Source organism: Sminthopsis crassicaudata, chromosome 5 (assembly GCF_048593235.1).
Source record: "Sminthopsis crassicaudata isolate SCR6 chromosome 5, ASM4859323v1, whole genome shotgun sequence".
Lineage (NCBI taxonomy): Eukaryota > Metazoa > Chordata > Mammalia > Dasyuromorphia > Dasyuridae > Sminthopsis > Sminthopsis crassicaudata.
In genome coordinates, this window is record NC_133621.1 from 294,020,376 (window position 1) to 294,043,966 (window position 23,591).

At 42.7% G+C, this 23,591-nt stretch overlaps 2 protein-coding genes and 1 long non-coding RNA gene across 4 annotated transcripts in view; 1 reads left to right on the forward strand and 2 right to left on the reverse strand.

The window, feature by feature from the left end:
- PRDM4 (PR/SET domain 4) overlaps positions 1-23,591 on the reverse strand; it is a 68,104-nt gene that overhangs the window by 40,273 nt on the left and 4,240 nt on the right. The gene's annotated exons all lie outside the window — the stretch shown is intronic.
- The window catches only part of LOC141544862 (PR domain zinc finger protein 4-like), a 32,124-nt gene that overhangs the window by 4,288 nt on the left and 4,245 nt on the right, over positions 1-23,591 (reverse strand). For both annotated transcript variants that reach the window (XM_074271505.1, XM_074271506.1), the window contains exons 2-7: positions 23,300-23,433; positions 19,479-19,664; positions 18,067-18,864; positions 13,376-13,525; positions 12,384-12,502; positions 9,916-10,001 (exon numbers count right to left, since the gene is read on the reverse strand). In XM_074271505.1, coding sequence (XP_074127606.1) covers positions 9,916-10,001; positions 12,384-12,502; positions 13,376-13,525; positions 18,067-18,864; positions 19,479-19,664; positions 23,300-23,433 — 1,473 coding nt within the window. The remainder of the gene's footprint in view (positions 1-9,915; positions 10,002-12,383; positions 12,503-13,375; positions 13,526-18,066; positions 18,865-19,478; positions 19,665-23,299; positions 23,434-23,591) is intronic.
- Positions 16-9,921, forward strand: LOC141544864 (uncharacterized). The gene is made up of 4 exons (XR_012482826.1): positions 16-142; positions 330-386; positions 7,670-7,754; positions 8,865-9,921. It is a non-coding gene; the product is annotated as an uncharacterized LOC141544864 (long non-coding RNA).

A 23,591-nucleotide genomic window follows, 5' to 3' on the forward strand; every position in this document is an offset into this window, starting at 1 on the left:
GCCCTGTGGGTCATACTCAGGGTCTGGGGTCATCCAGAAAGGCCAGTGACCCAGTTGATGGGTTACTGCTGGATCCTGCTCACATCCTGGCTTTTGACTCAGGTGCCAGTGGGACCAATTTACTCACAATCCACATATCACTGTTAGTAAAATGTTCTCTTGCCCTGGAGAAAACTGGGCCTCAGCATCATTTTTACTTGTTATTGTTTTGGGGATTTTTAGGGAATTTTAGGGTGTATGCTGGGTCCCCCAGGTATCTTAAAAATAACCTCTCACTTCTTTGGGCCCTGGTGGACACTTTCCATGTCTCAGAAGTGTTTTTCTTCTAGGAAACCGTGGCTGTGACCTGACTCTCCCCCTGAAACCCAAGATCTCTGGGGAAGGAGGTAAGGACCATCTTGGAGATATTTTTGTATTAAAAATTGCAATTCTGTGTATATGTAAATAATTGGCAATAAAAATCCAGTTAAATTCTCTGGGCTGCCTTTGAAGGGAATTGTTTCCTTCAAAGATCTCTCCAAGTAAAACTGAGAGAAAATCAGGGGGCTGATTTGGGTGTGCACCAAGCTCACACAACTGAGAGACCCATATTTCTACCAGAAAAGTGGGAACTACTTTGCTTCCATAGTGATCTCCAAGATTTTTTGGAGAAATGAGAAGTTCCTGATGTTTCTAGCCAGAGAATTGCAAAGTATCCTAGTAATAGATTTGTTTTTGTTTATTTGTTTTTAGTTTGAGGAATTGGAAGGACTTATGGAACTATTCCTATCTGGTCTGGCAGACCACTTTTTTTTTTTCTTCTGGCTGTAGTTTCATTAATATTACTGAGTGACAATGCCTCTTTAATTCACTTGGAGACTCCTCTATTAGCTTTTAAACTACCTCCCCAAAGGATTGAACCCATTGGCATCTACACCTACCCTGGGTAAGCATGGCACCGGGAAACAAGGATCAGTGGAGAAATCCTATTTCTCCTTAGAAGAGACACAAGATTTGTCTTTGAATTAAATGTGGGAATGGGTTTTTCCTTAGCTGTTAACTGACAGCTAATTTTGGTGCTAAAAAATTGGGGGAGGGTGTTTTTAACCAGGGGGGATATCTAAACAATCAGGAATGGAGTCCTGCTAGGGACTCCCAAATTCCCATGAAAGTTGTAAACCAGATTCATAAACTGAGCACTAGACATTTAGGCCATTCACCTAAACCACATGGCCTGTGGGAAGGGATTGCTGAAACAGAACTGGAACCTTATAAGGCATTATTGGAAAACATCTCTGTTGGCCACAAAAAGCTGAGCTGGAAAATGAATCAGTAAAAAAACAACTCTACCTTTTAAATTTCTCCAAGTAAAAGCTGTAACTAAGCAATAATTCGATAGAATTTAGTGGTGGTAACACAGGTAAACTAATGGAAAACGTCACCTGAGCTGAAATGTCCCAAATCATTGAGGAAGTAAATTTAGTAAGCCATTAGTTTGGATTAAACTCTTTGTGCTAAAGGAAAAATTTAATTCTACAGATAATCTGGGATATTATTGAAATATAGAGATTTTAGGAATCTAGCAAGTAAAAGAAAGTTTTAGGAAAAAAATATGAAAGCTAAGAGGTTTAAGGAAGATTTCTGGCTTCCATGAAATAAGGAGGGATAGAGGATCCATGTGGCTTCCAACTTGTCTCTCACAGTCTGGCAAAGTAATTGTGTGGGGGACAAGGACTTGCCACACTTTTTGAGTCATTTCAAAATAGAGAAAAATGTTATCGAGCTGGGAGTGCCACCTTGTGTCTAAGAATGAACTAAGTGATTACACTGAGTTTTCAATCTTGAAGGCTGCCAGAAATTTTGAGTTTTTAAATCTTGTCCTCATTAGTTATAAAACCTAGATTTGGTTGACCTATGTCCTGAAATTAAATTAGTTTGTGGTCTAAATGTGTTTTCCTATTAGGATCATTGTGGCAGATCTGAACTCAAAAGAAGCCTAATACTTTTAAATCTTTGGCAGTATATTAGGTGGCAAACAAAAATAAATACATGAAGATTCAACTTGATACCGTTGTAAAAACAGATCCAGATGTGATTGACTCTATTCTAATCTCATTTTAAAGGTAATTTGGTCTTCTTGGTAAAAAAAAAAGGTTATAAATCAGAATTTACTAGTTGGCATTAAAACAAAATGTGAGAAAATGTATGAGCTAGGGAAACCTGAGTTACTGAAGAAATCTGACAGCTATAGTTTAAAATAAACTATTACTTCAGTTTATTAATCTCCAGTGCCTAACAAATTTGATGATTCATTATATTAGAAAGCTTGTTAGAAAAGTGAATGGTTTTCTGTGGAGTTGGTAAGCAAAGTTCTCAAGGTAACCCCACCTTTGGAAAAGCAGAACCTTAAGATCTTACCAACTCTGTTAACAATTTAAAGTACAGAATTTTAATTTTAGTTAAGAACTAGAGATTACAAAAAGAGATTCAATTCATATGCCTACTCATTATACTATACTGCCCTAAACATTATGAAACCTTCTTAGGCTACAATATATGAAATTAGGTGGTCAGCCCATCCATCTTTCAGGGTTTTTTATAAGAAATTCTTGTGGGTAGTTAGCAGGGATCTCCCCTGGCATACAATAAGCACTATGTAAAATGTTGATTACTGTGATTCTCGGGGTTCTATGTCAGTTGTGGTTTATATAATATCTTGAATGTTTCCTGATATCAATCAAAATAAGCATAGCTGTATTAACTCTGTATAAAAATTCTCAAGGATTTTGGCCTGAGGGGGAAAACCGGCCACACCCCAAAGAGTTTGGCCTGACTCTTTAGGGCCTTTTGCTTGGGCCAAAAAAGTTCTATCTCCCTATTAGCCTTCCTCTTAGAATGGTAAGACATTTTTAATAACAATGACTTTTAGTTTTAGCCTGGCTTATTTGAGCTAACCTAATAATTACAAATCTAAACCGATAGAACTTTTTACTGTGAACGCTGATTATGGCAACAGTTTTGGAAAAAGTTTTCAAGAGGTGGAACCAAGATGGTGGAGAAGAAGCAGTGACTCCCCTGAGCCTTCCCCCGATCGCTCTGAACACCTTTCCATAAGGCCATGAAACAATTCCTGGAGCAGCAGAATCCCACAGAAGGACAGGGTGAAATAATTTTCCAGCAAATGACAACTTAGACAGAAGGAAAGGGCTGTGGCACTTGGGTGAGGGAGAAGCACAGTCCAGTGCGGACTGCACCAGCACAGACAAAGGTCCAGCAGACCAGCAGGCCTTGGAAGCCATTGAAGCAGCAGTTTCCAGAGCTCTCAGTCATACATAGTAAAGGGTCAGAAGATCAAAAGGGTCTCTTTACTAGTACTGAGGCAAGACTGTTTCACTGTCCATATCTGGATCTGGATTACAATTCTGGGTGTTAGTCCCGGGGCGAGGAGGAGTGGTCACAGTAGATTGGGGCCTTCCTCACAATACCAGGGCAGAAAAAAGTACTTGTGATCACTCAAGAGACCAGAGCCCAGGTCAGGAGGGTAGTAAACACACTTGGCATACCACTTTGGAAGAACTAAAAACTTACAAGTCCCTAGAAGTATCTCTGAAAACAGCTGCACAAAATCCCTGAAGTTTAGGACAGGGCAGTCTTCATCCTAGAAGGAGAGCCTTACTTTAATAAAGAATCAAAAATCAAGTAATAGGCTGGGGAAATGAGCAAACAGAAAAAAAAAATTGACCATAGAAGAGTGCTATGGTGACAAGAAAGATCAAAACACCATCTCAGACGAAGAAAACAAAGTCAAAGCGCCAAACATCCAAAGTTTCCAAGAAAAGTATGAATTGATCACAGGCTATGGAAGTGCTCAAAAAAGATTTCCGAAAATCAAATAAGACAGAAGAAAAACTAAGAAGAGAAATGAGTGATGTAAGAAAGAAAATGATAAAAAAAACAAATCTTGGTAAAGGAGACACAAAAAATACTGAAGAAAATAACACCTTAAAAAAATGTAAGGCAAATGTTGAGGTACAAAAAGCCAATGAAAATGTTTTGAAAAGCTGAATGGCTAAATTGGGGGGGGGGAAAGAGGTACAAAGATTCACTGAAGAAAATACTCTCTAAAAAAGTAGAATTGGTCAAATGGGAAAAAAAAAGTACAGAAGAAAAAAAATCCTGAAAAAATTGTAATTTAAAATTATACATTCTAAAAATGGAAGCTAAAGGGCTTTACAAGAAATCAAGAAACAATAAAACAAACCCAAAAGAATGAAAAAAATAGACGACAATGTGAGATCTCACTAGAAAAACAACTGACTTGGAAAATAGATCCAAAAGAGAACTTACAAAATTAATGAGCTACCTGAAAGCCAAGATTAAAAAGAACCAAGATATCATTTTTCAAGAAATTTTCAAAGAAAATTTCCCTCATATTCTAGAACCAGAGGGTAAGATTGAAATGGAAAGAAGCCAGTGATTACCTTCTGAGATTCCCAAAATGAAAATCCCAGGAATACTATAACCAAATTCCAGACATTTCAGGTCAAGGAAAAAATACTGCAAGCAGCCAAAAAGAAACAATTCAAGTTTCATGAAAACACAGTCAAGGTAACATAAGATTTAGTAGTTTCTAAATCAAAGGATTAGAGGGTTTGGAATATCTTCCAGAAAGCATAGGATGTAAGATCAAGAATCACTTACCCAGAAAAAGGAAAAATATATATATTAAATGAAAGAGGACTTTTAATCCTTCCTGATGAAAAGACCAGAGCTGAATAGGAACTCTGACTTTCAAATACAAGTCTACAGAGAATTATAAAAAAGGTAAACTGGAAAGAAGAAATCATAAGGGACTTAATAAGGTTAAACTGTTTATATTCTGACATGGGAAGACAAAACTTGTAACTAGTTAAAAGTTCTCTTTATTGGGGCAGCTAGGAATAGTACAGAGGGTATAGGTGTGAGCTGAATATGAAGACAGTATCTAAAAAAAATAGAAAGAAAATATACTGGGAGAAAGAGAAAAGTAGGATGGAATAAACTCACATAAAAAAATGCAAGAAAAAGCTCTTCAGTAGAGAGAAAGAAGGGGAAATGAAAGGGGAGTGAGTGAACGTTATTCTCATCAGAACTGGCTCAAAGAGGGAATAACAAACACTTCAAGGCTGGGTATAGAAATCTCTGATAAGAGAAGGTTGGGGGGGAGAGGTGATAGGAAAAGTAAATTGAGGGAGAAAGTAGAAGCAAAACATTTTGGTGGAGGCACTAGGTAAAAGGAAAGGGAGAACAGAATAAAAAGGGCGAGGGGGGAAATAGTATGGAAGAAAATACATTTAGTAATCATAACTGAAAAAACCTTTTGAAGCAAATTTTTCTGATAAAGGTCTTAAATATAGAGAGAACATTAAGTAAGTTTATAAAAAATAGAAGCCAATTAATGAATGATCATGAGAAAGGACAGAGTAATCAAAGCTACCTATAGCTATGTGAGTTAGAATAAATCTCTATTGATTAAAGAAAGGGATGCAAATTAAAACAATTCTGCAGAATACTTCATACCAATAAGATTAGACAGAAAATAATAATGACAAATGTTGGAAAGGATGTAGGGGAAAAATGAGACATTAATGCATTGTTGGTGGTATAGTGAACAGAAAACTATACCCTAAGGACTATGGAACTGTATATATAACCTTTGACTGAAGAGTGCCAAAGAGATAAAAAGAAATAGGTCTGCTTCTAAAAAGAGATAAACAAAGAGGAAAAGATCTGTACATATAGAAATATTTATCTTTTCTGGTGGCAAGAAATTGGAAACTGGGGAGGGGAGATGCCCATCAAATGGGAAATGGCTGAACGCTGTAAGAAATGAAGAGCAGGATATTCTCAGGAAAACCTGGAAAGACTACAACGAACTGATGCAAAATGAAATGTGCTATGTACAAAGTAATAACAATATTGTAATGTGATCAGCTGTGAATGATATTCTCAGCAATACAATGATCTTCCACTGTTGAAGGACACCATGAAAAATGCTATCCATCATCAGAGAAAGAATTGATGGTGTCTGAATACAGAATAAAGCATTTTTTAAATTTGCTTGATTTTTCTTGATATTTTTGGTCTATTTTCTTTCACAACATTACTAATATGTTAGGAAATATTTTGCATGACTACACACGTAAGACCTATATCAAACCGTTTGCCTTTTCAATGAGCGGGTAGGGAGGGAGAGAATTTGGAACTCAAAAGTTCTAAAAACAAATGTTAAAATTTGTTTATTTATATGTATATATATATATATATGTATATATATATATGTAATGTATATATATATATATATACATATAAATAAAACTAGAGAAAAGTAAAACACTAAGAATTAAATAAGATTAAGAAAGCCTGTTACAGATGGGGGGGGAAATTAAGAAAAAGTGGTTTTACTTATAATCTGGAAACTGTTAGGTTGTAAACTCAGTTGCTATTAACTATTTCATTAGGATTTAATAATGATATCAAAGATATTTTTTTTTATAAGATGTTTGACATTGCTATTTAGGCACAGTAGTCAGTTTATTTTACTTTGGCTGGTGATATGGCATAAGGCTCTATGAGGCCAAAACCTGAGAGCTTCAAAATTGAGAGGTGGAAGCCTTCACATCCAGCTCACATTACATATCAGCTCACATTAATAAAGTAAGTTCTACCTACATTTAACTGTATTAAAGCCACATTTTAACTTGGTAGCAAAATCTCATCTTCTGGAGGTATGAAGTATAACCATTCCCAGAACTTAAACAAGAGTCCTGACCAACACTGGCCTTATCAAGCCTTTCAGGGACTCTAGGTGTTATGACTTGATCCTTTATTTCCTTCATCTGGTAACTCACTGCTCTGCTTGGCATGACTGCTGCTGTCTCAAGGCTCCCCCCACAGCTTGGAAATTTTAGAATATAGTTATGAAGGAGATCACCTCTTCTATGACTCATAGGATTTTACAAAGTTTATATTGTAGTAGCAGTAAAAAGGATGATTTGGGATTATGAAACCCATTGGAGTTATACCTAGAATTGTATATACTGGAGTTATATTGTTGTGCCAAGACAAACAGCAAGTGAGATTTGGTAAATTTTAAGTGGAGTTTATTTTGCCGATGGCTGCAAGGGGAGTAGCAACACCCAAATCAAGCAGCCCCGAACATCGGGAGGTAAGACTTTATAAAGGCTAAAACCACAAACTAGAGGATAGTTAATTATGTAAGCAAGAAGGTACAGAAACCAAAAGCCAGCAGTTTCAAGGGGTGCTTATTTTAAACAAGGAGCGAGGAAATCGGGTTGTCCTAAAACCAGGATACAGCTGGAGGAGTGTGCTGGTTAAAGGAGACAACAATCAGCAGTTTGTCTGTACTTGGGTGGTGAGGAAGGAGGGAGCTGAGGGTCCCAGTTCAATAATATCCCAAATCCATCTAGTCTTAACAGATTCTAATCATTATATTTACATGTGTGTGTGTGTGTATATATATATATATATATATATATATATATATATATATGTGAAAATTTAGATTTATTCTCAAAAACATGAGAGTTATAACATCTAAATCCAGCCCTAAGGTATGATTAGTGAAACTTGCTATTGAAAGTTAAGTCTGACAGGACTGATATTGGTTTTATTCTGCTTCTGATTCCAGGTACAAACTGCTGGGAAATGTCACCTAGCCAATGGCCCATAATACCAGCATCCAACAGGAATGACTAATCTGTGAACTACTCCAGGTGAATTTCTGCCTCAGGGAAGACAGACTTTTGACAGGGGCTGAGGCAGGACTCTCCTAACTTACTACCCCTGTGATTCTCCCTTTCAAGCAGAACATTTCCCCCTCTGGCTAAATGTGATTCTGGCTGTTCCATTCTGTTAATACAGCCGAATGCCTCTATGAATTCTGCTTAGAACTGACAATGAGTTGGGGGAGCATGTTTCCCTTATTATAGCTATGTCCTTTTTCCATTTTCTGACAAAGGTAAATAACCATGGCAGAAGGACAATAGAAGACATGAACACAATATTAACTCTTTAACTAATACTAGGACTAGGGCTAGAACGTATCTAAGTTTCTATGAGAAAATGGAGGTATATAAGATCTACAGTATTTAACCTGAAGCTGTCCTTTCCACAACTTAAACAAGTAAGTAAAGAAGTACTTGGAGTTCCCATGTGACTACCATTAGTAGTCCAGATATAAAGTTAAGTCTTTGGCAGGAACTTGTATTTGGGCTGTGCTTTGAAATGCAAGCAAACTATACAAGCATTACCTGAAATGTGCCCTTATGTAGAGAGGATTCAAGAACAATGGTCAATGAGGGTGAGATACCTATTTTCCTTTGAACATGGTTAATAACTGAACATGTTTTACTATAGATCACTAGTATGATACAATCTAGAATTATTTACTTGGACTAGTGTAAATATGTTTCCTTCCCAGGTCTTCTGTTACAAAGGAGTAAAATAAGCATCTCTTAGGTAAATTCACTAAATTTAGGCACTGAGGTGATCTACTTACAAAGAGTCTGGTTCCCTATGTGCTTGTGTATGGGACTAGATCCTTAGCAGGGCCTCATCCCCTAAGGGGGGAATGGGCAGCTGGAGGGAGTAGCTGAAGCCAAAAAAATAATTTTTCTGAGAAAGCAACAAGATCAGATGATTATGTTTCAAATGTAAATGGTTTTAATGGGATACCAATATCCTGAGCATGGTCTACTAAGAACCTCTAAAAATTGGGTTCAGATTTTTATACAGGCAAGCATTAAGGGGTCAACTATGATTATCAGTTGTTATTTGCATTTCCTAAATTTAGCAACGTCACAGTTTGTTAATTCCCTTCACAGGGCAGTCACAGCTAAGAACACTGAAGTTTTTCTGTCTATGGAGCTTGAATCCAGGCTCAAGAATGAAACAGATGAATGCCAGTCCAAAAAGATCAACTGATAGTGGAGTCAGTGCCAATTTAGAAAGCTCTCTTAACCTTAGCTTACATGTCTACTTTGGTGAATGTGAAATTTTTGAGCAGCTTGGACTGGGCCTCTCCCAAGTGGGACACTGGCTTCTGCTTACCAGTAAACAGAGCAATGGCATGGACCGGGTCCCTCCCCAGGGAACTATTCTGTCCTTCTGCCTCCTTGCTGAAAGGCAGGGTGACTTGGTCTCCACAAAGAAGCCAAAATCGGGGAGGGGGCTCCCCATTTGGGATGATTCTGATTTTCTAGCCAAGGTAACTATAGCCAGTCCTTAATTGCCAGAGAGGAGCATAAGCATCCCCACCTCCAAAGGGGCAGGTCTTACCTTTGTCATGGGGGGCCAAATGATGGCCCTTCTGGACAATCAGAAGGAAGACCCCCTTGAGTTTAAAAGCCCCTGTGAGCCTCTCTCAGGGTCTTGGCTCAAACAGAGAGGCCACAACCCAGCTTCTGGGATCCTGCTGGCCTATTAAATGCCCAGGCTCACATCCTAGCTTTTGGCTGAGGGGCCAGTGGGATCATTTTACTAACAATATATGTGTTGCTATTTATAAAATGGGATCCTGACCTTGAGAAAACTGCCTCAGCATTATTTTTACTTGTTACACATCATGTGGTCAGTTTAAAAAACTTTAAAGATAGCCCTTTTGTCTAGAAGTATGTGCGAACCTGGAATTTTCTGTGTATTTTCCCTAAAACTACCATTCAAGTAAAATGCAATACTGAAGGAGAAGAAAAAACCCTGCATCTGGAGTCAGGAGTCAAGGGCTTGTCACATCCCCCAAATTCTCTGCCTCCTCATCTAAGGAATAGGGGTCAGAGCCTGTAGACCTCAGTGTGTTGTGGCAAGGAAAGAACCTTCAAGGCTGCCCAAAGGAAGCACCTCAGCGGCCCCAGACCTCTTCACCCCAAGATGTCTCACCTGGCTTTGCGCACAAACATCATCCAGTTACATTCATTTTCGTCTGTTGTAATGATACAGAATTCAAGGACCCCGTTGTGGTATATCTGCCAGCAGAAAAATTTTAAAAAAAAAGTGAGAAGTGGTTATGGGTAGGAAGAATCATCACTGACCAGGGCTGCCCAAGGACCCCTGGTAACTTCAGCTACATCTCAAGCACAGCCAGAACACTAGGATGCAAAACCCCAGTGCCTGCTAACCAGCTGGTCTCCATGGGGCACACAAAGCCCTGACCTCGGCCCCAAGCCTGGAAGCTGTACCAGGACACGCCTGGCCCTTGGTCTGAGAGCAAACTCTGGGACTTGGCTGCCTCATCAGAACTTTAGGGCTTTCAGATCTTCCCAGCAGATAATATGAGTTAGGAAGAGAGAAGAGCCTCAGATCCCAATTTTAATTGTCTACAAATCAACTTAAATGGGAGGAATTCCCTGGTGAATCACATTTGGCTGCAACAATAAAGACTCCAAGCAGTGGGTCCCGGGACTGTACAGGGACAAACACAGGCTGAGCTCTTCCACCCCATCTGGCTGGCGTCCAAGTCGAGGGGGACTCGCCACGTCCCTGAGGAGCACAGCTCCAGCCTGGCTCAGCTCCCCAGAAGCAGCTGTCTGCTGCTGACCTGCACATGGACACACACACATTCCTGGGGCTGATACAGGGAGCCAAGGGAGAGGAGCCCTACCTGTGCATGTGTTCCCAGTGACTGATCCAGCAGTAGTCCCTTTCACACAGGGAATTCTCTGCCAAACCCATCAACTCTCTCTCCCTGCCATAAGGCTTAGAGAACCACAAGGGACGGTGATGAAAGGGAGGTCCAAGAATCCTTCTCCCCAGGCACTTCTCCCATTTCCATTACTCGGCTTCTACTACCCACTTGTACTAGAGCTAGAGCTGGGACTCACAGGCAAGAACAGCAATGTCCGTGTCAGCAGGTAGAAAAGCAGCCAGGAAGGGAGGCAGGAGATGGGGGGAATCTCATGGCAGGGTTTGTAACAGGGCCAGGAGCGCCACGAGAAAAGGCAAGTGAGCGACCCTGTTTGCTTCAGAAGCTTACTTGTCTGGGAGAAGTCCGTTCAGGCTCTGCAGACCTCGGATATTCACTGACTCCAAAACAAGGTCATGGGGGGAAATAATATTTATCAATATGACCTTTTTATTTCCCCCAACAACACAATCTCGTTTTTGGATGACTGCCTACATTCAGACCAGGGGCTACAAATCATTTACTTTCAGAATCTCTTTGCCTGGGTTTCACTCTGCAACACTGACTTGGTAGCCAGGGCTCCAGCAGCAAAGAGAATACAAGAAGCCATCCAATATTTTACATAAGAGAACTGTATAAATGGAAACATTTTGGCTACTTCTCTTTCCTTCTACCTTTAATACAAGGCTTAACAATTTCTTTTAAAAAATAAACTTCACTTTTATGGATTATCTCTTGTGATTGCATCACTTTCATTTCCAAGCAGTTTTCCTTTTCCCTACTCATCAAGGCATGAATTGTAACCAAAAAATGGAGAGGGACTACAAGCAGAGAAAGCAGTTTAGTTACACTGGAAAAAAAAATCAGCTGAGCCTGACTGCAGACCTAATGCTCACAGGCACAGTCCCCTACCTCTTCGAGGCAGGACTGTTGCTGTTCGGTTCTTCAGTCCTCAGTTTTGTCTGATTCTTCCTGACTCCATTTGGGATTTTCTAGGCAAAGATGCTGGGGGATTTTGCCATTTCCTTCTCCAGTTCATTTTACAGATGAGGAAACTGAGACAGACATGGTAAGGTGACCTATCCAGGTCACAGAGTTAGGAAGAATTGGGGCCAGATTTGAACATGGGAAGGCATCCTCCTGTCTCCAGGACTGGTGCTCTATCCACAGTTATTTTTTTTAAATAATAATAGTTTTTATTTACCAGATATATGCATGGGTAATTTCACAGCATTGACAATTGCCAAACCTTTTGTTCTAATTTTTCCCCTCCTTCCCCCATCCCCTCAATGACATGACCAATACATGTTAAATATGTTAAAGTATAAATTAAATACAATATATGTATACATGTCCAAACAGTTATTTTGCTGTACAAAAAGAATCGGACTTTGAAACAGTGTACAATTAGCCTGTGAAGGAAATCCAAAATGCAGGCAGACAAAAATAGGGGTATTGGGAATTCTACGTAGTGGTTCGTAGTCATCTCCCAGAGTTCTTTCGCTGGGTGTAGCTGGTTCAGTTCATTACTGCTCTATTGGAACTGATTTGGTTCATCTCATTGTTGAAAATGGCCACATTCATCAGAATTGATCATCATATAATATTGTTGTTGAAATACACAACGATCTCCTGGTCCTACTCATTTCACTCAGCATCTATCCACAGTTCTAATAGAAAACTCTCTCTCTCACACACACACACACACACACACACCAACACCAACCTTCCAGATATGATTAGCTGCCTTGTCTGTCCAATCCGCTACTTCCATGGAGTGACTCTGCTGACCAATCAGTGGCCCAAAGCAAGTCCGAACAGGAATGGTTTCTCCAGTCCACACACCTAGCAGCAGGAAGAATCCAACAATCAAAGCCACTTCCAAAGGTTCAGAGAAAAAAGGGCAAGACACATGTACAGGTCCCATGGGCAGGCAACTTTGGAGCCTCCTCCCCCAGACTTGCCAGGTACCTGGATCTAACTGTTAGCCCTTCTTGACAAATAGGGAAGATGTGATATGGAGCTGATGGAGGGGAAGGGATCTGATTCATCCTTGCCTTCTATTCTGGCAGCCGGGAAGCTTGCCTATTCTTCAAAACCTGCTCTCCTGGAGCTAACATTCCAAAAGAATCTAAGGATGTCATGCTATAAATGCTTCTGCTCCAAATTATCATCAAGTAAAAGGAAACTTCCAACACCTTGGGTGGATAATTTAGATTTATCTGCTGTTTTCCAGAAAGTTTAGCAGGTTTGGGGAGAACCTGAAAAGTGGACAAATCTACTTCTTGGACTCCCTAGTTTAAGTGAAACTTGGGGAAATGTATTCTAGGCAGCCATTTTGTTCTTCTGTGGCACCCCATCACTGCCCAAACACTCCTCTGACTGACAAAACACTCCTTGTGATCAAGGATATTCCTGATGTTATTTTCATGTTGCCATTTAGAAGGCTAAGCCTGAAGCATAAACTTGCCCCTGACTTGTCCGTGGGGAATCAAGAAGACCCTGCCATACCAGAGTTCTCTTCTACCAACTTAGGAGAGGGTTCTGAGAAAGGGAGTTTTCTCTTAATGACTTCAATCCGAGTTATACTTAGCAGCTCCTGCCACCATTCCCAAATCCCACAAATATTGCTCCTGGCCAGCTGTGATCTCCCTGCAGCACCTGTCCTTACCACTAACAGCAAGGAGGGGGGGAGCAGGCAGGTTTTATGGCTCTTACCCACATCTGGCACCAGGAGAGACTGGCGGAGGACCAGCTGCTTTGGCAGAGACAGCCTGGCTCGGCTCTCGATGGGGCTGTCTGGAACAAAAGTCACCGGTCCATGGTCGGGGCAATCTGAGGGGTAGGCTCGGTCACAGAGTGTGCACCCTGGAGACGAGAAGATGAGACAACTTTAATGAGGCCCGAATGGATCCTGGAACTTGGCCGGCTCTCCTTTAAGAGACACTTTCATAAAATCTGAGCTGAGTACAAAAATGAGTCATCTGAATCACTACATCAAGAATTCACACTCCCATCATACCCCATGTCCACAGCCTATCCAAGGCCTTAAATAATATCTTCAATTTCCTCTAATTCAACAGACAAGACCCTTGTTCAATCTTGAGAATAATAGTTATCAGTCTTTTTAGTCTTGGGATCCTTTTATTCTTAAAAATTGGGGACTCCAAATTCATTTACTCATTCAATGCCATACCAGCCTCACTACCAAAAATAGGTAGAAAAAATGGTTTAAAAAATATATCCTGAAGAACAAAAGTTCACAAATATCAAGAGGAATTGATGAAAAAATGAAAAGGGAAGATGGCCTAGCCATACCAGATCTCAAAAATGTATTTCCAAATGTTAATCATTAAAATAATCTAATACTGTCTAAGAATGGCATGGTGGATTAGCTGGATAGGAAAAGGAAATGACCATTGTAATCTAGTATTTGGTAAACCCAAAGATCCAAGCTCTTAGGAAAAGAATTCACTATTGGACAAACTGCTAGGAAAACTGGAAAGCCATTTGGCAGAAGTTAGGTATACAACAACATCTTACATCATATACCAAAACATGGCCAAAATGGGTACATGATTTAGTAACAGAGTGGTATAGTAAGCAAATGAGGGGAGCACAGAAAAGAATTTATGATCAAATAAGAGAGAGAGGATTATGGGATATAAGATGGATGATTTTGATTAACATCAAATTAAAAAGGGCTTGCACAAACAAAGCTGATAGAACCAAGATTAGAAGGAAAATAGGAAACAGGGAAATATTTTTTACACTAAATTTTCCTGCCAAAGGTCTCATTCTCAAATGAATAGAGAACTGAGTCAAATTTATAAAAACATGAGTCATTCCCGAAATGACAAATGGTCAATGGATTGGAACAGGGAGTTCCAAATAAAAACTCTTTATACTTGCATGAAAAACTGCCCTAAATCACTACTGTTTAGAGAAATGCAAATTAAACAACTCTGAAGTACCTGTCAGATTGGCTAATATGACAGAGAAGGAAGACAACAGATATTGGAGGGGTGTGGAAAAATTGGGACGCTAATATATTGCTGGTGAAATAAAAGCCTGAGAAAGACTTCCATGGGAGTGATACAAAGTGAATTAAACAGAAGCAGGGCAATACTGTACACAGTAAAGGCACTACTGTACAGTGACTGTGATCATTGACAAAAAAAAAATCTTGAAAATTATTTTTATTTGATAAAATATTAAAGTACAGCTATACTTAAAATGTTAAAAATAAATAAGTAAAAATAGGTGTCTCTGGATGTGTGATAAGGAGGAAAACAAGGATCCCAAAGCTTGGGTTGTTTCTTTAACATAGGTTATATATCAATAGTATTAGAAATCAAAACAGATAAAATTTTAAAATATTCTCTCCTTTGAAAATAATGACATTGATATTAGTAAGGGGAAGCTAAGCGACACAACAGATAGCACACACCAACTCTGGAGTCAGGAGGACCTGAGTTCAAATCTGTTATCAGATATTTCCTATCTATTTATGATCCTGAGCAAGTCATTTAACCCCAACTGCCTCCAAAAAACCAAAAATGATAATAATAATTTATCCTTTTCATGTTAACAAATAAGATGTTTTTATTAAAAAAAAAAAAAAACACCATGCTTTCCAAAACAAAACAAAATATTTAATGAGAAGATTGGTCCAATTTTACATTCTGCAAATTTTTTTTAATTTATAGTTTAACAGTAGATATCCGGGCTCTCCTCTCTGCTTCTATATTCCATCTGTCACATTATGTTATGGATGAAGTATATGAAGAAAATTTGCCTTCACAAAGATAGTTGGAAAAGGGAGAGGTATTTTAATAGTAAAGGACATCATTATAAAAATAGTTTTGACCTTGAAATTATGAAAGCAGCATCAAGAGGACACTTACAGGAAAGAGTATTATATTGTTTTTCTCAGAAAAATTTCACCTTCCTCAAGTGAGATAATACATTAAAAATATTTAGTGAAGTGTCTGGCACAGAGTAGACCCTATAGAAATACTTCCTCCTTTCTCTTATGCTGTTAATGAATTACCTGATTGAATATATGAATTGAGATCATCCTTCACTCCTTAACAACCTCCCCCTAGTCCCTTCAGTGGATCCCTCCTGTGTACCGTATTAATGTTGCTCTTTGCCATCACTAGAGGCTCTCCACTGCCTTCATTTATGGATGTTTGAGTCAAACTGAATTACGTCATCCCTATTATCAATCTCCTCTCTCCGTTGTGCAATGGACTCCCTAAAACGTCTCTCTTTATAACCTTTGCTCCCTTCAATCCTCTACTCGGGCGCTTCTCCTGTACAGCTGCTTTCCTCATCCTGACCCTGCTCACTCTCCTCAAATGGACACATGCTCTGAACCTTGAGGCTGCACGGTGTTCCCTGAAGTGGGGTAGTTCTGTACATGTTCAGGCCAGGGAGAGGGCCTGACATCACTGCCCTACCAGGACCTCCTAAAAAAAGCTTTACCTCTGGAAGGTATGCTGCCCAGGTCATTCCCCCTGAAAGTAGCTCTGGGAGGTTCCCCATGATCCTGGTCAACCCAGCATGACTCAGTGTCTCCATTTATCCTTTCTTCACTATCAACAAAGAAGGAACCAGGTTTTGATGATGAATTTGAGGTTAAAACTCTGCAACCCAATGCTTCAGATGATGCTAATACTAATCATCACAGCCAGCATTTCTATAGGGATTTACAGTTTGCTAAGGACTTATAGCCAGGTCCCATTAGTGAGGTGGCAAGTATTTGACTTCATACTACCTAAATTCATGATTATAAAACATGGTTCTTGGTTCCAGTCCAAAGGAAATAAGTGGTTTCAAGTAATGCAACTACTCGTGGGGACTCATTCACACTCATTAGGACCAAACTGTAAATAATAAGACAGCTCTTTATAGTAACACAAAGCTGTTTTACAAGCATTATCCCTGAAAGGTAGATACTAAGATAATCCCCATGTTAAAGAAGAGAATGTTGAGGCAGATAGATAAAGTAAAGATTTGCCTAGGACCAGAAAGCATGAATGAATGTCAAGGGCAGCAAATGAACTTGGGTCTTCCTGATTTTAGTTTCCGAACCTTATTGCACAGAACACTGGACCTGAGTCAGAAGACCCAAGTTCAAATCCAGCTTCAGACACTATTTTCCCTCTGCCTGCCTCCAGTTAAAATGGGGATTATCAGAGCCTCTACCTCCCAGGATTGTTCTAAGAAGCCATTGAGATAATAACTGAGGGGCTGAGCACATGCCAGGCTCTCTCCTTCCTCTTGCTCCCACTCACTCTAGAAAGAACCTGTTCTAGCTGATGACAGGCAGGGCTTCTCAAAGTAAGTGTTTTTCCTTTGCCCAGGGTCCTTCTTGGCGTCTCCTTCTTTACATTCTAACTCAGCTGTTTCTCCCTAGAACTGTTATTACAGACTTGGAATCAGGTAATCCCGAGTTCAAGTTCTATTTCAGACCCTCACTAGAGGAGTGACCCTAGGAAAGTCCCTGCCCCTCTGCCTATCTTGGTTATCAAATGGGGGGGGGGGAAATCCCTCTCCCTCAGACGACTTGGCCTTGACAGCCTCTGAGGTCCCTCTTAGTAGTGTACGGTCTGAAGGGCACTGAAGTCATGGGAGCCTAACAAGATTCTGGTGCTAGAATTTAAAAATTATTTCATGGCATGTAGTTAAGCCTGGCTACTCAGAAAAGACCAGGATTTATGTCGATAAATGGACAGTTTCTCCTCCTCCATCAAGCACGAGCTTTCAAGATGCTTTCATGGGCCTAGCTAAGCTCCTCTCTCACCTTCCAGTACCCACCTCCTCGATGCCAAGAAGCCACTAGGCTCTGCTGCAGCAGTTCTGGCAACAGAATCTGGCTTTTCCTGGATCCTTTTCCTCCTCTTAATCATGACTGTGGTCTTCCCTGGCTGGTTCTTGGGGGGCAGAGCCACTGAATAGGGACGCCCTGGTCCCCTCTGAAGGCTCCTGAGAGTCTACCCTCTTGTGTAAGAGTCACTAGCAGTGCCCTGGGGAATACATTTCTTCTCACTAAAGTGTTAAAATACAACTTCAACACATTGACTCTTTTTTTGCTAAAGAGTAATGCGACGTAACACAGAGACCATGAGCCCTGACATGAGCTTCTGGAATTTATGACAAACAGTCCAAGGTCTTTCCTTATGTGCAAAAAGGACAGACTGCCATTCATAATCTTAGGAAAACATTCTTAGGAGGCATGAAATAATCTTTCAGTCATGTTAAAAGGGAAGGGGGGCATGACTTGATCACAAAAGCCAATTTGAGCTCAAGATCACCTTCCCCATCCCCCAAGCTGAACTGCTTGCCCAGGATGGCAGGTGTGATGTCACATCTTCTCCCCACCCCCACCCGTCCCCACTCACATATGGTAAACAAGGTTGCCATGTTCTCCTTGTTGGAGTTGGAGTCTTCCATCTGCAGGGACGGCGGCACAAAGGAGAGGTTGTCTGAGGCGACGTCGACGTGGCCTGACCCCATGGCAACCTCCTGGCTGATGGAGGACACGGCTACGGGTTCGAGACTGAGGCCCACTTCGTGCAGGGAAACGGACTCCAGGGAGGCGAGGCTGTGTGAGGTAGAGAGGGCCACGCTGACAGAGTTGGTGCTCATGGCCACCGTGTGGATGGAGTCCGCGAGGGCGCCCTCGGGCATCCCCCCCACGCGGCCGGCCATGTGGTCCGTCTCCATGACCACGGGGAGCTCCAAGCCGTTCCCATGCAGAGGGATCACGCCCCCGTGCCCCACGGCCTCTGCCGCCAAATTGTTCCCCACCGAGTCCACAGACAAAGGTTCGTGGCTCCTGGAGCCGTTTGGCATCTGGGAGTGCTCCCCGGCAACCCCCTCCATGGTCAGCTCCTCGGCCGCCATGCCGTCTGTGGAGATGGGGCTGGTCACTCTGGAGACGCTCTCCATGCTGATGGCGCTATCCAGGGCCACCTCATGGCCGTCCCCAGGATGGAGACTCTGCGCCCCGTGGGCACCGACCGCACGCGAATCCATGGGCACGATGCCCGGCTCCAGGCCAACGCTGCCGCCGGGCTGATAAGGGTCTAAAGCCGAAGGGTTGTTGGGGACAGCCAGAGCGGGGTTGTTGTCCACACTGATGGAGTTCGGGTGGATGTACTGAGGAGGGGGCCTGTCGGCCAAGTAAGACAAGATGCCTGAGGGAGGAAAGAGAGGGCAAATGAGGGTGTGACCGGTGTCTGGCAGAGGGACCCCCCTCCAAATCAAGTGCTTGTTGGCTGACCACCTGAAATAAGGGCAGAGTGTCCAGAGAAGGGCATTTCCAAGCTCACAAGTGGCCGGGCCTCCTTCAGTCTCCTTGGAAACACCCCCTGCCCCTCAGCAGGCTGGGCACTGGGCAAAACCCATTCCCCACTTATAAAACCAGCCCTAAGCTGGCAGGGTTGGGGCAGGGAGGAGAGGGCCTTTGGACCACCCAGCAAGGGGAGATTCCCCCCCACAACTGTGGTCAAGAACATGCAGGTGGCACCTGGACACCTGAGGTGCAGGCGCTCTGCCTGAAAGCAGGGGCTCTTCGGCACCGGGGTGGCCTGGACCCTCAGTCAGTCTGGGGAGCCTGTAGGCCATTCCCTTCTCATTTGTCAGTGAATAAAATAACATTTAAAGGATCACAAAGGAAACCCATTAGCCTGAAATAGAGTGACTGACATTTTTTAAAGCAGGTTCATGGATGGCCACCCTGAACAAAAGGAGAGTGTTGGGGGGTTAGCTAAGCACAAGGCGGCCTTTCTCAAGAGGCCAGAGGACTCACCAGGTAGGATGTGCCTGAAGTAGCTGCTCTCCAGGTGTGGGTACGGCGGGGGTGGGAGAGGGTAGTTCCTCTCTGGTATCCCACACATCACCCCCCGATCGCCAATGCCCATCGGGAGCATCAGAGACAAGGCAGAAGGCAGAGAGCTTAAGGAGGGGCCGAGGTTTGGAATTGCAACGGGCAGTCCTGGAAAAACAGAGAAGTTCCTTTTACATTAAAACTTCCAAATATCTTCTTGCAAAACTCTGGTGGAAACCTCAGAAACTTCTTTCCATCCAGAAAAATCCCAGTTCCCTGGAGAAGAAATAACAAAAGCTCCTTCCTCCTGTGTAAGAGAAGGGTGGGGACTCCTAGGACAGAACCCTACAGATGTGACCAGACCAGGTGACTGCATTCGATGCTTTGGCACAACCATTTTTCTTCAAATAAGATAGAGTTCTGTTAGGTTCTTACTAAGTGCTAAGTCGGTACTTGACAATTCTCTAGTTCCAGCCATGACTGGGAGTTTTACTTGTGAATTTCTGTGGAAGAGCTTACATGCTTAGGAGGAGCAAGTTCATTGGTTGAAGTAATTTTTCCCAGAAGCCCTTGCATTATCCCATGCCCATTCTCTGGGAGGATAAAAGAGGGAAGTCATTACTCTGGACCAGAGTTGACTGCAACTGTCTGGAGACAACGGCTCTCTACAGGAAAAAGAATCTGTCTGAGAGATTTGAGTTGACACAGCAGATCTCTTCCCAGAGAGCGATCCGCAACTTCTGGAGACAACAGCACATTACAGAATTTGGTGGGGAGGACAAGGGAAATGGTGGTGATAGAGACCAGAGGCACCATTAAATATATTTTTAAAACAGGGACAGGGAGTGGCCTGTCAGGAAGACCCTGTCCTAAAGCAGGCTTATAGAGGCACAGAGAGCTCTCTGGTAGTGGGGATTAACATGCCTTGCAGGGTCACTGAACCTGCCTGTAACCCCAGCCCCGCCCCCTCACCTAGAAGGGAGGCTTCTTCAGACACAAGTAAACAATAACTGTCCCACCCAGAGTTTTCTTTGAAAAATGGCTGGTTTTATTTGGAAACGGAGGGGATGCCCATCACTTGGGGAATGGCTGAATGAGTTATAGTATATAAATGTTATAGAATATTATTGATCTGTAAGAAACAACCAGCAGGATGATTTCAGAAAGATCTGGAGAGACTTACATGAACTAATGCTAAATGAAATGAGCAGGACCAGGAGATCATTGTACATGGCAACAGCAAGACTATATACAATGATCAATTCTGAGGGATGTGGCTCTTTTCAACAGGGAGGTGATTCGGACCAGTTCCAATGATCTTGTGGTGGAGACAGCCATCCACACCCAGAGAGAGCACTGTGGGAACTGAGTGTGGATCACAACATGGCATTTCCACTTTTTTGTTGTTTGCTTGCTATTTTCCTTTTTCTTCTTTTGATCTGATTTTTCTTGTGCAGTGTGTTATTGTGGAAATATTTTCAGAAGAACTGCACATGGTTAACATATATTGGATTATCTGCCATCTAGGGGAGTGGTGTGGGGAGAAGGGAGGGAGAAAAATCTGGAACACAAGGTTTTTCAAGGGTGAATGTTGAAAACTATCTTTACATGTGTTTTGAAAATAAAAAGCCATTATTAAAAAGAAAAGAAAGGAAAGGAAAAATGCCCAGTCTTTTGTCTCTGGAGTGGATCCCACAACCATTGCTACAGTGAGATCGAGGACAGTCCCAGACCCACACTCCATATCCTCACTTTCCTAGATTTTAATAATGGTTATACAATAACCAGCTAAGAGTCAAAATGATCCTGACACTTTTAAGACTCAATAAACTGGTTATTCGAATTGTGTGATTAAAAATCTTAACTTTAAGCTTGATATGTTTAAAGCCTAAAAGACCATGTAACCCCAAACCTCTCATTCCACAACAAGGAGAAGCTAAGGCCTAGGAGGAGATGTGACTTGCCCAGAAAAGAAGCAGGATTTGAACCCTGGTCCTCTCAGAGAGTGCGGACATAGTGTAGCTTTGTAGTTCCTCCTTGTTTCTGTTGCTCTGCCCAATGTGGGCTTCAGGAGCAGAGCACTTCAACTCCCAGCAGCTCAGCTGAGAGCCAGCCCCCTACTTGGTTCTGCTGCTCTGCCCGACATGGACTGCGCTCCCCTAATTCTGGAGGAGTTTGGCTGAGAGCAAAGTTTTCAGGAGAGTGAAGGGTTTATCCAAGGCTGGGCATGCAGGAGCTCTTCTGGAGGGGGCTCCACAGGGTGCTATGAGCAGACAGCAGAGACAACTCCAGGGCACGGCCCATCTCTTCTTCCTGTCCTAGACATCCCAGAGTGGGGTAGCCTGGCCCAGTGCTGTGCCCCAAAGAGAATTAGCCAATTAACTTACAGCCCCACCATGTGTCAGGGCCTGAGAAAATGGGAAAGGACGAAGCCCTTGCCCCTGCCCCTGGATTTACATATCTTTGGGACGTGGCACGCAGCAGAGAAGCTTGAGAACAAGAACCACTTGGAAAGCAGGAAAGGCATCATGGAGGAGGTGGCCCTGGGCACTGGGAAGACCAGGGTTGTCTGAGCTGAAAGAGCAAGTCTGGGAAGAGTTCTTCAAAGGCATGGGGATGGGGGGCACGGAATGCCAAGTTTATGGAACAGCATCTGGAAAAGGGAGACACAGCCCAGCTCTGAAGGGACTTCAATGCCAGGCTGGTAGGTTTCTGTCTAATCTAGTGGCCAAAGGAGTCTTGAGGCCTTCAGAGCTGGGGCAACATGGTCAGACGTGGCCTTTGGGAAGATCCAAGGCAGCTGCATGGAGAATTAGGAAAACCCAAGTTCAAATCCAGAGTGAAGTCTAGGGAGGTGACTTCAGCCAAGTCCCAAAAACTCCCTGAGGCCGTTTCTAACATGGAACCAGTCACACCTGCTTCCCAGGCCTGTTAGAAGCCCAAAGAGGGTAAGGCTTGTAAAGCAAGCCAGCTGTGCTTAGGTAGCTAGCAGAAGGGAGTGACTGATCTGGGGAAGAGCAGGGAAGGGGATGGCTGGGGCAGAAAGGGATGGAGGCACAACTTGCTGCAGAAGTAAAAATGGCCAGAGCCGACGTCCGAATGGGCAGAGGCCAGGGGAAGGAATTAGCTCAGATTGCACGGATGTCCTCAAATGTTTCTTAGAGTTCCCATGTTCTATGACACATGAGAAAAAGAATGCAGTCATAGGACCCAAGTTCAAGTCCCAGCTGAGCCACTTCAAGTGAGACTTCAAGCAAGGGCCTTCCCCCTTATGTGGAACCACTCTCTGCATCTGTACTTTCTAAATTGAAGACCCTACAATCACTATAACATGAGTAAGAGATTTTAAGCACCAAAATCTATGAAGTTGGAGAACTTAGGACCATAAACTCAGTATCTAAGTAGGCCGATTTTCAAAAATTAGTTTCTCTCTGTGTCACCAGATCTGCTCACCCAGATCCAAAGCAATTGGAAAGACAGAATCTGGAATTCCAAAAGATGCAGAAGGGCTGTGCAGGAGCAAGAAGTGGAAGCGGCGCTTTCCCCCCAAAAGCTGCCCAAAGCCATCAGGAACAAGCTCTTGGGGAAGTGTGGGAAGGGAGCTCCCTCCTGAGGATGCCCTTGTGCTGGGCAGGAGGATTCCTCTTCCACTCTGTGGAAGCGTTCCCATGATCCCCTGGCTATCAGAGCACAATATGCTGGTGTGTTTGCTATCCATATCCCCTGTCACTCAAGGAAGCTGAAGGAGAACAGCTCCGTATTAGGACAGACGACCCACGGCCCAGCAGGGCTTCATCACTCACCTGGGGCAGGGATGGCATTGTGAGTAGGTGAGGCGGCCAGGCCGAGGTGGCTCCCTGAGACGGGCAAGGCATTGCTCACAGAGGATGCAGCAAGCTGCTCCATCCCCACGGGACTTAGGTTCATCTCGTTCATCCTAGAAAAGAACACAGCAGGTTGGCAGCTAAAGCACTGATGTCCAAGGGTGCACTGCAGCAGCCCACGGCTCCGATGGACTCAAGACGCCCACTGGACAAGGGGAAAAGAGTCATCCACAGCTCTCATTTCTGAAAATGGTCTCTGAGCTCTGTCAAA